This window comes from Amblyomma americanum, chromosome 1, assembly GCF_052857255.1.
Source record: "Amblyomma americanum isolate KBUSLIRL-KWMA chromosome 1, ASM5285725v1, whole genome shotgun sequence".
Lineage (NCBI taxonomy): Eukaryota > Metazoa > Arthropoda > Arachnida > Ixodida > Ixodidae > Amblyomma > Amblyomma americanum.
Window position 1 is genome coordinate 550,901,850 of NC_135497.1, and position 14,524 is coordinate 550,916,373.

Below are 14,524 nucleotides of genomic sequence, written 5' to 3' on the forward strand. Positions count from 1 at the left end.
AAGTCAGTGTCCTCTTGGCTTCTGTGACATGTTCAAGCCATGTAACATAATGTACCGCTACTACTATATGCGCAGAAAAAACCAAGGACACTTCTATGCGTCGCGGAAAAGAATGTCGTTAATTGTCAATCAGGGAAAATTACTCGCCATAACCATCCGGCTACACAAAGGCAGCATGTGTGTACATGCACGCAGTTCTCTGTATAAATGTTCAAAGCAACCCCGATATCATTTTTCCGCGCGTTTCAGTTTTAAGAGCGTCAGCTCTTACTACTTACGTTTGTCAAGGACACGTCTGTCTGCAGGGAAGGTCAAATTAGCCAAGACAGTTACCACACTATATCACATAGCAACAGCGGGCGCGTAGAGCCTCAGTTGTCACAGATACCTTCGATCCGTTTTACATATGCCAGTATAGCGGCTATCGAAGTGGAACACCGGGGACCCCCATTTGCATCAAATTTGGGGGCCGCCCGTTTGACGCATAACGATCGAAGTGGTGTCATTTGACTTTTCATGTTCCTGAGGATAAAATAAATATTTAGATGAAGCCCAAAATATGTGTGGGATTCGCACCGACGACCTTTTCGCCCCCAAACCGTGCATTCCGGGGACTTCCAGACAGCCATAAGGCCTAATCGTTTGTCGCAGAGAGTTCCGGATGCTGTCAAACAATTCATCTTGTTGCAATGCACACGTTTATGAAATTCGTTAACTGATATATAAGGAGGAAACATACCGGATATAGCGAAGGTGGCTGTAAATCGCAATAGTAGTGCAAAATCTTTGAAGTAGATGACGCTGCTTGTATCTTAGAACGAATGTTCCCGAAACGAAATGCCCTCAGATGTTTGTATTTTGTCTTCTCCACGTTTGCTGAGCACCCCGATCTAAACACTTGAAGCTCTCGTAGCTAACGCTCTTAAGTCCAACGCTGATGCAGTGTTGGCGGAGATTTTTTTTTTAGCGGCAGTGACGTGGTGCTTATCATAAAATAGCAAAAAAAAATACTTTACGATGTCGTTCATTGCCTTTACTGAAAATTTCATGACGGTGACACGAAAATGTCGCTAAATATAGACAGCAGCGTATGCAGCCGAAGGTGAAATGCGGCGGCCGGCGAGTTTGAACCGATTTGATTTTCGGTCGAAATGAGAATAAAGTCTTGGGACTGACATCAACCGCGCGCTTTAAAGAGTTTCGCCTGCTTTGACACAGTCTAGCTCCTGTGCACCCGCGCTTGGTCCTCTAAACTACTCTGGTCCCAGTGTGACTGTGTGCTATGACAATTTGAGCGAAAAGGAGGATGTCTGGGGGTTTTGATGTGCACCGCGGCCATACAGTTGAGCGACATGATAACGTACGGGAGCGGCATGCCAGCCTGAATACCGGCCCGCAGCGTCAGAAAAATGCCACAGTAATGTTTGTTCAAGTCCATACTAAGCCGTCGGATGGAGTATCGTTGGCCAATATCGAGTCGTTGGTAGAAGCGATAACAGGAATACAAACAAATGTCTCCCCACGGCGCCTTTAATTGCTGCTGCTCAATCGCGGCTCCCCTGGCCTCAGCTGGCTCCGCTCCTGAAGGTGTCGCGGAAACCGAGCATATCTTTGTTTTACTATGAGACGAGGTTCACAGTAAAACGATGACGAGAGCAGCACCTCAGCGCTAGCCAGTTTCGAAGTGCACTCAGCTGCTGCATCGATGCGAAACCGGCTAGGCTTAGCGACGACTAGGGCAGCCAGGGGGTATCGCATAGTTCATTGCCCGGCGCGCCCGCCGGCGGCGTCGTTCCCGAAAGCTCGCCTCGCTCACTCCCGCTGGCTGACTGATTGGCTCAACAGCTTGCGACCTTCCCTCGGAAGGCTGGAAAATCGAGAAGCGAGCGACTGGCGCTGCGACTGAGCGATACTTTATGCCCACGCTTGCACTACTGGTGAACAACCTTTAACGCACATATGCTTGGGTTATCGGCTGCTTTGCGGCGAGTCTTAGTTAAGATCGTCCGCGACGCCATCCTCACCGTCCGTGACGCACAGGCTGAGAACTTCAATTCCAGTACATGCCGAAACAACTCGTATTTTTCGTAACGATACGAGCTCAAAAACACGCCTGCTTCGATGCGCTAGTGGGTTCTTGCTTGTTAAACTACACGCGATCAGGATGCGGCGAGTGCTAGCCACTGTTGCATATTAGCTAAAGTGAGACGCAAGTATCGACGTAGTTTCGTAACGCAGTTGATATCAAAGCACTCCGCTTGTACTGGTCACCGATTAAGCGGTTAAGTTTCATGATCTCCGGTGAGCGTGCCAGTGTCGCGCAAATTAATGCATCGCAGCTACTCTCCATCGTGCCAATTGCGTTGAACTTATCCACGATATTCGCCAGCTTGAGATACGGCGCTTTTCTTCGCTGTTTTTGTCGCAACTTAGTGATTTTATCTGGCATCAAACGAAATTGCATTCTGTCAACACCGTCGTCTGCTCCGTCGTCTGCTAGGCATCCGGGTCACTTCAGGGGATCACAGGATCGCAGCTTCTACAAACGACATGCCAGAAAAAGTAACTGAAAGCGCTTTAGTATTCTTAAATAATCTAAAAATAATTTAAAATAAATGCAGTGTCTTTGTTGTGAAGATAATATAAGTATTCATGGTTTAAATAACAAATCTTTTTGTCGGTTGTAATTTTTCACCGACGCGAAAGCGCAGCCGTCGGCGCCATTGCAGCGCAACCGACACGTCGTGTTTTGTATTATTTGCCTCTTTGAGGCATTGCTTGAATACTTGTACGGCGGACATGTGTGAAGAACTCATTCAATAGGAAGGTGAGGAGGAGTGTGTTTTGGAAGCCAACGGCCAGGATTTCGGCCTGTCAACATTGGCGAGTTTCAACGGGTAAGCCATGAAGAGTGCTGCGACGTCTTTTCATCTGTTAGGTGAACGAAGACTCCTGCGCCGTTTTACTAAGCCTGGATGAATCGCATGGCCGGTGAGTCCCGCTCTGCGTTTCTTTGCTAATGATCTGTATTCACACGCGCTATTTGTATGCGGCTATATAGGGATGTGAGTGGAGGCAGTCCGCCTGCGGTTGCCGCAGCTATAATGCGGCGCCAAAAAAGCAGGGCCTATATCCTGCATGACAAGTGTTGTTCTCATTGTCTTTATGTGCATTTATTACTCGCGTGCCGTGGTAAATAAAAATGGCACCAGATATCACAACAGAGTTACGCTAGCGCTTCGACACTCGGTGCAAAAGCATGGATTTGCACTGCGTAGAAGACGATGAGCGAGAAGTGCCGCGCGGCGGAGCGCTCGCGCTAGGCCAGCTGCGATCAGACACCGCACTATTTTGCTCAGGGTTAGTACTCATCGGATTAGTGCTTGTGCCTTAATATGCGTCATACTAAATTTTGAGACAGTGATCGCATGCGAAAGGCTAGTTCATATTCATCGCCTTGTCATTTGTAAACTTGTCTGTGCTTCCCCAGTGGAACAGGATTTGAGGCAGTGTTATGTCAAAGTTAGATCAATCTTGCGTCTCCTGAGCTGTAAACGTTGATGCTTCCTCTCCTGAGCACTGCGAGCTGTCGGATATGCAACTGCACAATTATTTAGGATTTCTACCTTTTTGCTATATCCCTCGCTTTTGTGGCCCGCATTCAAGTCGTTCGCCATTGTCGATGGTTTTTTTTGTTACTTATTTTCGCTTTGTTATTTATTCTTGGTTGCGTGCCATCAGCTGTGGTGCCGGCGATTCTCCGAGCTCGGAACTCTTCCCAGGCACGGGATCCTACCCACAGACCTCCCTTCGCCGCACTCACGAGTGTTCTTTGGTATTTTTTTGTTTCTCTTGCCTTTACTTGCATTGCTAGTCGACAAATTTGTGCAGCTTTTAATTGTATGCAGATTTGTTAAATGCGCTAGCAATTTTTCTATGATGCCAAGCTGTGCTGTGTGATATCAAGCTTCTTGCTAGTGAAGGCATGCTTTTTTCCATTCTCTCTTCTCATTTAACCAAGGCAGACTGGTTGCAACTTTCAATTTAATACCTAGGCATTGGTGCAAGGCCCCATGATAGGAATTTATGAAAACCTGAACATCCTATATTCAATTTGGTGTGCGGTATTTCAGCCAGCTCATCTTTCAGTGTGATTATAACAGCCATTGTGACTCTTCTCAAAGAATGTATATGGGTGCATTACATAAAATCTGTTCATTTGTTTTGTCATGGGCTAGCTCATTGGTTTTTTATTTACTTATATTACGTCTAAGTTTAGTTTTTAAAGCAGTAGACGATTTCCTCTCTTGTCATTCATGACATGGCTACAGCCACTGACAGCTGTTGCTCTGGATGTATTTATTTGCAGTTGCCAGCGGCCAGCATCTATTGGGCCATGCGTGCTTCCTGCCTTCGGCTGTGTCATCCCTCCTGATCCGTTCATGGTAGTTATTCTTTTTCAGTGATGCATATCTTAGATGCCTATTTAGAAAAATATTTTCAATATAGGCTTGCAGCTAGGCTTAGAAATGCATGAAACTCTACATGCACTTCACAGCAGTACCTCAGCTTATAATTACCGGAACTGTAGACTTGTATAAAATATAGTCGCTGATGTAGCTCTTGACGCAGCTGCTGTTAACATAAACGTGCTTTGACATTGCACACCTGTTGCCTGGTATGCATATGTGTCCTCGAAAAGAACCTATATGTTCATTTATCCCTTTAAAAACACTGTGCTCTACAATGATGGTTTACCAGTATTTCTGACACAGAGACCAAATTGTCAGTCAGTAATGTAACATTGCACGATGACACCAATCCTTGTATGGTATAGCATCCTTGCCTGGGCAAGCTGCTGTCAGCACAGATTTATTGCTGGTTTATTGCCATAGCATATGGTTATACTGCACAGTTTGTACCTCTACCTTCTTAAAGCTGTATACTTGAAAAATTTAAAATTAGTTGAAGGAAAATTCAAGGAAATTTAACAGTAACTGTCTCACATTTTGGTGGACACTTGAACCATTATATAAGGGAGGGATATAGAAGGGAAGTAATGAAGAGCTGATGCCCATGTTAGATGCCCCTCTTTAGTTAAATATACCTCGCAATTAACACATTTGGTGCAAAACAAACATGGGACTTGCATGCTCACAAGCACCCTCATGTCAGTAAAACAAAGTGCCAATGTTGCCGTACTTTAGAGCTTTGCTCCTAAAAGTGCAGCTGACTGCTGCTCAAAGTTGAGAGCAAAAATATGTCTACTTTTCCTCATGCGCAGTCTGCGGTGCTGGTGCCATTTGCAATGGTGATTGACATTGAGTTGCATGATGCTCAGTCTGTTCCTGGAGTGATTTTGTCTGTCGTGTGAATGTGCTGTTAAAATTAGTGCAGAACAATGGTTCTCTAGTTCATTTTAGGTAACTGTCTCCTGTGCCACATGCTGCCACCCTTTTTCCTCAAATTTCCTAATCTCATTTAGCCACCTGATTGCCACCCATTCATGCATTCACCTACTCTTGGAATCCTCCCAGTGTTTTAGTGTGGTATTGCTTATATCTTCTCTGCATTACACATGCACTGCACTTCCTCTTTTTTTGATTTAGTCAAGATATCTCTGTTCCTGTTTCTTTCATAAGCATAAGAGGCAACTCATGTGCACCATCTGGTCTTGTGATGCAATGTGTAGGGTGCTTCGTTTTTGGCTAAAACCTGGTTTCTTCCTACTGTTGCACCAAAACAGATTCTTAAAGATGAGGTTCAACCCAATTTCTGTGCAAATGTGCCTGTAAGAAAGTGTGGTTTGAAGGTGCACAAACGCGAAGAACTGCTGGAGTGTAGTGGATGTCACATAATTCTTCTGACAGATTTTTTAAACAATTCTGGTTATTTTATTTCTCTTCTAATGTTTGTTTGTCGGTTGCTTATAATTTTTGGATAAACTGAAAACTACATGTACTGACTGGTATTTCATTCCAATAATTATACCCATTATTATGAAGCTGTGTTGGAAGGTAGGTGTGCATTTAGTATGCGTGCTTTGAATTTCAGTGATTGTTTCTGCAATGCAAAATGGAGGACAGGTCTCTGCTGTGCGAGTTTTTTGCAATGGAGTGAAAGTAGCTGGAGAAGCATTTGCTACTGTGTCACCCAGCCAAAAGTTCTCCCACAGACCACTGAGCTTCTGAATACCTATGGCTTAAAGCTCGAAGCTCTGGTTGCCCTTTCCGAGGTTTTCTGCATTAACGAGTGCAAGCCCAAGGGCTCAGAGCTAACAAGCATTTGAAACCATAGAGCTATACACAGTAGTGCTGGGGCCGTGCAGCAAGTCAGTGTGAAATATGTCGCAATAAACATGGTTTACTGTAGAAAGCTAGTGTGAAAAAATAGTTGCGCTCACAGAAACCGCTGTTTCTTTCTTAGTCGGTCATTGAAACAAAGCACTGCATTTAAAATTTTATATCTCACTGATCCCTCAATTTTTTTCCAGCTAAAGACCAAGAGTTGCATGGAAGTTGTGCAAGCCACCAAGTTGCGTGTGATTTTTGCCAGGGACCTGGAGCAGGCTGGGAAATTAATGGATGGCCAGTGGTATTCACTCAGTAAGGCAAGCTTTTTCTGTAAGTACAGTTTTTGGCATGGCATTGCTTAGGAACGCATGCACTAATCTGACTACTCTATGCCGGCCCATGCTTCAAGAATAATGAAGTACATGAAAAAAATTGATTTCCGAAAAAAAATTGCCGCTTCTGTTTTGTTTTTTCAAGAAAGTATTTTCCATTTAAAGGGCTGTGAAAACCTTAAAAATTATGTGCTTGTTGTGGGTTTTTTTTTCAAATTTCTTCCACATCTATGTTGGCCTGCCCTTGTAGCTTGTCTGCATGAGATTGGCTGCTACCTACAGTTTGCTTTTTTGTTGCTCCTTTATTGCCTGTCACAATCTTTACTTTGCGTGGCAGTGTCATGCAGTTTGGGAAGTAATCTGATCTTATTTCTGCATTGGCCTGTAGTGCAAGCTTTTGCATGTGGGGCAGGTTTATGGTGTCCTTTTGTTTGCTGTAACTGCAGTTTGGCCATGAGGGTTAGAGGCTTAGTCCTTTTTTTATTTTGATGCAGTGTCATATACTTCATGCATAAATTAATGAAGTAAGCACTATTTTTTGTAATAAATGAACATTCATTATAGCTGTGGCCATTATAAGTGCACTTGACTCTAAAATGGCTTTCTTTCGGCATTCAGTATTACATCTTAAAACCAGCCGGAAGACACAAAACAGGAGAAGAGATGAGCACAAGATGAGGCTGGTCTAACAACTGAAATTTTGTTGAAGGAAAGTGGCAAAAGAAGACCTGCAAAGAGATTCAAACACGCAAGACCCCAAGCAGTGAGAGGGCAAAAAATAACCGAAAGGCACTGACGTACTAGTAAACCATCTAAAAAACGAATTCCTTACAGTGAAGGTTCACCGACGGTTTAGCCAGGCACTTGTTTTTAGCCTTACTGATGTAGTAAGCCTCAACTATATCAGGACAGATTTATCACTTCCCTAAACCACTGATGTGCCGCAGAAATCAGGCGTGCAAAGAGAACGGTCGTCCTCCGATTGCATTCACGAGATTGAACGTGCAGTGTCAGGTGAAAATTCGCCTTCCTCTCTATACAGTGAAAGTGCTCTCAGCCAGGCGCACATTCAGATATCTGCTTGTCTGCCAATAGTAGTTTCATCTACGAGGCAGTGGAATGCAAAAAACCGGTTTACTTTTGCAAGTGGTGAACATTTTTTATCTGCCACTGTGCATAACGGACGATTACCCGTAGTTGTATCAAGCCTAGTTTGAACGAAGAAGCAAAGGGCTCCTACCTTACTTTTAGCGGTCAAGACAACAGCAACATCATAATTTGGTGCAACTTTCTTGGGATGGTGCGAAATGGCGTGGAGGTAAGGTATAGAGCCCGTCTTTTTGTGCTGCTCAACTACGTCAGCATCGTGTGAACGGTGTTCCGTTCCCTCGAGAGAGTAAAAACACACTCTGACAGGTGTGCAAGATGGGCAAGTGGGAACCCAGGTGCCATTGGCTTGGAAACCTGCTCCGAGAATGCATTCTAAACACTGTGATGGCATGACTTCCATAAAGCAGTCATGATGCATGTGATTGCCAACCTGTCCTTCACCAGCCTCGAGTGGTTCAACTCGTAGCTAAGAGGCTTCCTGATCTCGGGCTTTGGCGCCAACATATGTGGTCGTATGCAAAGCGCAGGTCTAAGTCAAGAAGCTACAAACGGTTATGCTTAGTGAAATTCTGACCTAAGAGATAGGCTTTGACCACATGCCTAAAGATTTCTAGAACGTCTTTTGCCAACTTATCTGAGCCTTCCTTGTGCAAAAAAATTAGGTAACTATCAACATAACGAAATGCTACTATGCCGAGGCCTTCCAAACAGGGCTTTGATGCGGTATCGACTCTGGACAGAAGAATGTTGCGGAGGAACAGTGCAACCTGGGACCCTCTGCATATGCCTGATTTCTGATGTAAATACCGCCTTGCCAACTCACAAAAGTGGAGTTCTGTGGAGTTCTAGTTTCTTGTGGACAGCAACCTGGGCAGGTGCTCTGCAGTGAGCATCGACATGGAGGGCCTACACTATTCATTGTCACATGATAGACCTCTGAGGTATGTGCAAACTGCATCAGGGTGAACAATGAACATGCTTTTATAGATGATTGCGTGATTTCGGTTGCTGGCTTCTTGGGGCTGTTGTCCTTTTACTGCAAATCCTCATTTGTCAGTTGGCAGGGTGGTATTTACACGCAGGTCGTACCTTTGCTCAGCAACATTTTTTTGTCTAAAGTCAATAAGGCATTAGAGCCCTGTTTGGAAGACATTGGCATAGTAGCATTTCGTTATGTTCATGACTGTAATTTTTCTGGACATAGAAGGCTCAGATAAGTTGGCACAAGATGTTTTGGGAGTCTTTAAGGCATGCGGTCAAGGCCTGTCTTTTACATCAGAATTGTCTAAGCAGAACCGTTAGCAGTTTCTTGATGCAGACTTGCGCTTTGTGGACGAATATGTTTGTCGGGGCTACAGCTAAAGATCGGGGAAGGCTCTTTTTAGCTACGAGTCGGACCACTCGTTGCTGGGGAAGGATGGTGAAGAGGTGTATTTGTCGCTGGTTAAGGTCAGTAAAGATGGAAACACTTGATGGGTGTGCAATCGTGTGCATGACATCAGCTTTAGATAAGTCATGCCATCACTGCTGAGGACGCATTCTTGTAGCAGGTTTCCAAGCAGCTGGGTTCCCACTTGCCCATCTCAACAACCTGTCATAGTATGTTTTCACTCGCTCGAGGGTAAGGAGCACATACTCCGATGGTGCTGATACACCTTACCTCCAAAGTATTTCACAGTCTCAAGAAAGTCGCGGGAAAGCGTAATGCTGCTGTTGTCTTAACAGCGAAGTGCAATACAGGAGGCCTTTGTGCCGCCATTAAAAAGGCTTGATAAAACTGGGTACTTGTCCACAATAGACAGTGTCACAAAAAAAGGTTCACCACTTGCGAAAGTAATGGAGTTTATTGCGTTCCACTGCCTTATGGCTGCAACTAATATGGGCAGACAGGCAGATATTTGAATTTGCACTTGACTGAGCACTTTCACTCTATGGGGGGAAGGCAAATTCTAATCTGGCACTGTATGCTTAATCTTGTGAATGAAAATCTGAGGATGACATGTCTCTTTGCACGCCTAATTTCCACGACACATCAGTGGTTTATGGAAGGGATAAACCTGTCGGTAGATAGTTGAGGCTCACTACATTGGTAAGGCTAAGGACACGTGTGGCTAAGCCATCGGAAAACCTTCACCGTAAGGAATTTGCTTTTTTAGATGATTAATTAGTATGCCAGTGACCTTTGATTGCACTTCGCCCTTTCACTGCTTTGAAATATTGTGCGCTTGTATTTTTTCGCGGGTCTCCTTTTGCGGCTTTCCTTCAATGATGCCGCCGCAGTGGCTCAGTGGTTATGGTGCTCGGCTGCTGTCCCAAAAGACGCAGGTTCGATCCTGGCCGCACCAGTCAAATTTCAATGGAGGGGAAATTTTAGAGGCCCGTGTACTGTGCGTTGTCAGTGCACGCTAATGAACCCCAGGTGGTCGAAATTTCTGGAGCCCTCCACTACGGCGTCCCTCATAGCCCGAGTCGCTTTGGGACGTTAAACCCTCACAAATCAAATAATCAAAATCTTCAATTAAATTTTTGTTAGTCCCGCCTCTTGAGCTCATGTCTTCTTGTGTGTTCTGGCTGGTTTTAAGGTGAGTCAGTACCAACTCGGCCAGTCATAAGCCTTGTTCAGTGTTACAACATTTTGAATAAAGTGAGAAGTTTACTAGGCTATGTTGCCGGGGGTCGTGTCCGCAGCAGTTGTGGGCAACTCAGAAGAGATAGCGTCATACGATTGGTTGTGTAATTGGCAGAGGATGATGTGAGGATGCTGCTCGAAAAGAAAATTTCATAATCGGATAATTATTTACAGCCAAAAATGTCCAAAAAGTGACTGGGCCAGAGAAAAAGTGCCGCGAAATTTGAAAGCGCTGAAAGTAGGTGGAGCTACAGCATAGTGCCAAGTTTGAAAATCTGGAAGTATGGACAAAGCCAAAGCTTGGCGCCAAGTTTGAAAACTCGAAATGAGCAATCACGTGACCAGTGATAAGTGTCCTATACTTAACCAGGAGATAGGAAAAAGAATGATAAATTAGAGGCAATTAGGTAATTATTGAGAAGCGAAAGGCAATGAAAGCGTGATTAGACTGGGCGGGTATTCAGTGAGTGGGCAGGAACGATCCGTGGAGGGAAATTTGAAAACTCGAAATCGTTGCTGGGATGAAATGAGGGTAAAATAAGAGTTAATTGATAACCAATCAAGTCAACGAGAAAACAACCATGGCGCCAAATTTGAAAGGCGACCAGTGTCGAGGAAGCATCAACGCTTTCACATTTTTTTGCGCAGGTAGCAGCGGTGATCTCTATTTTTTGTTTTTTTTCAGCCAAGACAAAAACCATTTTTCTTGGCTCATGGGCGATGTATCTAGGAACCTGCGGCCAGGACAACGCTGGACAGCATGCATCAGCAAGCTCGAAAAAAAAGCACAAAACAGTAAATAAATATTGATCATTTTCCTTTCAATTCTAGTGGTTTTGTGCACGAATTACTCTGGAGTGCACAAAGCTTGTGTTAATTGACAGGCGACCATTAACAAGCTGTGCATTTTTGTGCATAGCCTACTCCAGAACACAAATCTTGTGTTAATTGACAGGTGACAGTAACGACTGTTACACAGTGTACGAGCACTACACAAGACACGCTACAGAAGACAAGGCAAACTACAGAAGACAAGACAGACTACAGAAGACAAGACAGACTACAGAAATCAAGACAGACTACAAAAGAGAGGACAAACTACAGAAGACAGACTATAAAAGACAAGACAGACTACAGAAGACAGGACTACAAAAGACAAGACATACTACAGAAGGCAAGACAGAACACACAAGACACGCCCAAAATACGACAAGACTACAGACTACAGAAATTTTCTGTCTTAGAATCCTGCAGTGCGTTTTGACTGGGAGACACTGAAATTCAAATTTTAACTACAGATAACTCAGCTTCTACAAAGCGCATTTAAAAAATTCTTGTTGGACACTATTCGTGAAGCGACGTGCTTAAATATCCCAGGCATGCCGCAACGTTATCAGAGCCCCCTTCACAGCCCCTTTAAGGCCGATCTAGAGCATCCCCATTTTTCTACAGCTGATGTAATTTTTCCTCGTGCAATCGCGAACAGCACAAAGCCATTTTCACACCGGCTTGTGCACTGAAATGCACCGCAACCGGGGATAACGCGGCACTAAAGGTAGAATTACAAATGTCAGCGTGTAATTCAAACCAGCTCGACCAGCAGCAGAGGCATACAGGCGGCCTGCAAATGTTGCCGAAGAAAAAGGAAAACACAAACAAAACGATTCTTTTGCGCGCGTTTCCCGGGCGACGTCCGGAGGGACCAGATGTGGAAGGCGATCCAAAGTTATTGGAGTTCACGGTAGCCGCGGCTGGTGAGTCAGCAGAGCGGGCTGTCGATGTTGCTGGCCAGGCCGTTTGCCAAAAGCGTTCTGCCTTGCGGGTGCCCGGTCCCGCTCCCAGCGTCATCTTCATCAGCGCCGCAACAGTTGCTCTCCCCACTAGAGCGTTTGGCGATAAAGGAAAAAAATAACGAAGAGAGTTATGTCCAAGTCCCGTGGAGAGCCTGGGCATTTGGTAGAGCACATTGCGTCCAGGGAGAAGAGAAAGTCGGTGATCCGAGCGGGGGCGCCGGCATTGGGTTCAGGACTCAGGAGGGCGGACAAGGCTGAAGGGCGGTGGCCGAGAAATGGCCACAGGGCAGTAGGAGGAAATCGGAAGGGGAGTGTCCCAGTATGCACAGGTGAGGGGCGCACTGCTCACGCAGAGAATTGTGAGCTGAGAAGTAATGCGGAAAGAATCGCAGATGAATACCCGAGCGTCTAGGTGGCAGGGGATGTTAAGAGACTGGCAGTAGACACTGTTGTGCGCGAAAGTTTCGTGTGGAAGGAGCGGTACTGAGCTGAACTGAGGCGGCAAAAAGCGCGGGTCATAAGAAGCACAGCTGGGAAGTGAAAACGGCTGCGCTTGCAGGAGGCCAGAGTGCGGAACAGCGCGACTGCGGCCGCTGAGGTTTTGGATGGGGCATGCTGTAATGCGTCGGAAGCATGGCACCACCTTCGGTGGCTGCGTCGCCTGTCACGGAGGCACAGTCACTAGGGAAGGCGCCAGGAGCGCAAGGATCCGTGGCAGGCAGTTCGGGTCGTACGTGATGCGCGACAAGCCTCTGGTGGGGCGTGCATACGCGCCTCGCGACAGGAAGGACAGATGGGCTCACTGTGGTTGGGCATGAGGTGGCAAAAGAACTTAGGACTAGAATCGAGTTGGGGCCCGGGACGAGAGAAGGTTCTCCTGGTGATGGTCCAAAGTCAGGCATCACACCTTCCTTACAAAAATTTCTTTAGACAGTCTATAAACTGTCCATAGACTTCTGTCTATAAAGTCTATGAACTCTCTATAGACGAGCCCCTGAGAAAAGTCTATATGCAAAACAAATCCTATAGACAGTCTATAGACAATCTGTAGATTCATGGCCATACACATTTAGTAGACTTTTGTCTGTAGACAGTCTATTGACTATGAGTAGACAAAAAGAAATATATACAGGAAGGCAATAGAGTCTATAAGAAGTCTATAGACTGTCTACAGAACATTTTTATAAGGGCTGGCAAGCGGGGCTGGGCAGGAGGTGCCCAGGCACGGGAGTTCGCAGGTGGATGGCCGTCCTTAGGGGCCGGTGGAGCAAACTTGGGAGAGACTGGGGTGGGGAGCGGCTCCGGTGTAGCAGCAGGCAGAGGGAAAGCCGAAGCAGCTTTGAGGATGAACTCGGCCACTGGTCGCGAGTTAAGTAGTGGCACTGCTTCTGAGCCCGGAACAGCAGCTCGGAGAGTCGGGAGCTCCATTTAAAAATACGCCGCCAGGGCCTTCTTGAAGTCGGCGTAAATGTCGGGACCAGGAGGCGGCAACCGTAGCTTTGCCAGGAGACGGGATGGGAGTTCGCGGCTGGAGTGCTTATAGCGCAGCAGCTGACTGGACACGTGGATGACGTGAAAGTGCGAGTCCAGCAAGGCCAGCCACAAAACGGGGCCCCTGGCATAAACGCGTGCAGGCCGGGCAACCATGGAAAGAAGGAGCGCTGAAACGGCTGGAGGAGCTCACCGGATGCGATGGCAGGCGCGTACATGGCGGCGAGACGAAGCTGCCGAAAACCGGGCGCAAACGTCTGGGAACGTCCGGGTCACCAGATGTAGAAGGCGATCCACATTTATTGGAGGTCCCGGTAGCCGCGACTGGTGAGCCAGCAGAGCGGTGGTAGTGGAAACATTTATTGTCAAATACCGAGGGGGGAAAACCCCCTAACATGGCACGAGGCAACCCTTAGGGGGCTGCCCTTACAGGGCAAAGGACAGCCCTTGGAGGGCTATCCGCTTCAGGGCGTCGGTAATTATCCGGCGCTGGTCAGCAGCAGTGGAGCTGGCCAGGAGAGTCTCCGAGTATGACTCCGCCGTGGTGGGGGATGGAGGGTGTGTGAAGGCAGGACATGTGAGGAGGACATGAAGTCTCCCGGTTTCCCGCAGAGTTAACAAGAAGAAAGGAATTGATCGGGGTAGCGAGCATGAAGGAGAATAGGGTAGGGAGCAGTTCAGGTCTGGAGTCGGAGCCAGTGGGAGGCCTGGATTAAGGTTAGGGAGGAAGCCGGCGGTGCGTAAACGCGCCGGGTATCTCGGTAGTAGGCAAGAATATCTTTGAACGTAAGCAGACGCTCCCGGGATGGCAGAGGAGGTCCAACTCCGGTCCGGAAAGTGAGATCTCGGGCGAGGGAGAAGACCTACTCGTTACCC

The 14,524-nt window shown here is 46.5% G+C and overlaps 1 protein-coding gene across 1 annotated transcript; it reads left to right on the top strand.

Annotated features, from left to right (window-relative positions):
- The first annotated feature begins 2,707 nt into the window (after positions 1-2,707).
- On the top strand, positions 2,708-11,189 carry LOC144108275 (uncharacterized). Its single transcript, XM_077641548.1, has 5 exons — positions 2,708-2,991; positions 3,742-3,835; positions 4,370-4,445; positions 6,494-6,623; positions 11,050-11,189. The coding sequence occupies exons 1-5, from the start codon at positions 2,976-2,978 to the stop codon at positions 11,172-11,174; spliced, it is 441 nt and encodes a 146-aa protein (XP_077497674.1). The 5' UTR covers positions 2,708-2,975; the 3' UTR covers positions 11,175-11,189.
- The last annotated feature ends 3,335 nt before the right edge of the window (positions 11,190-14,524 follow it).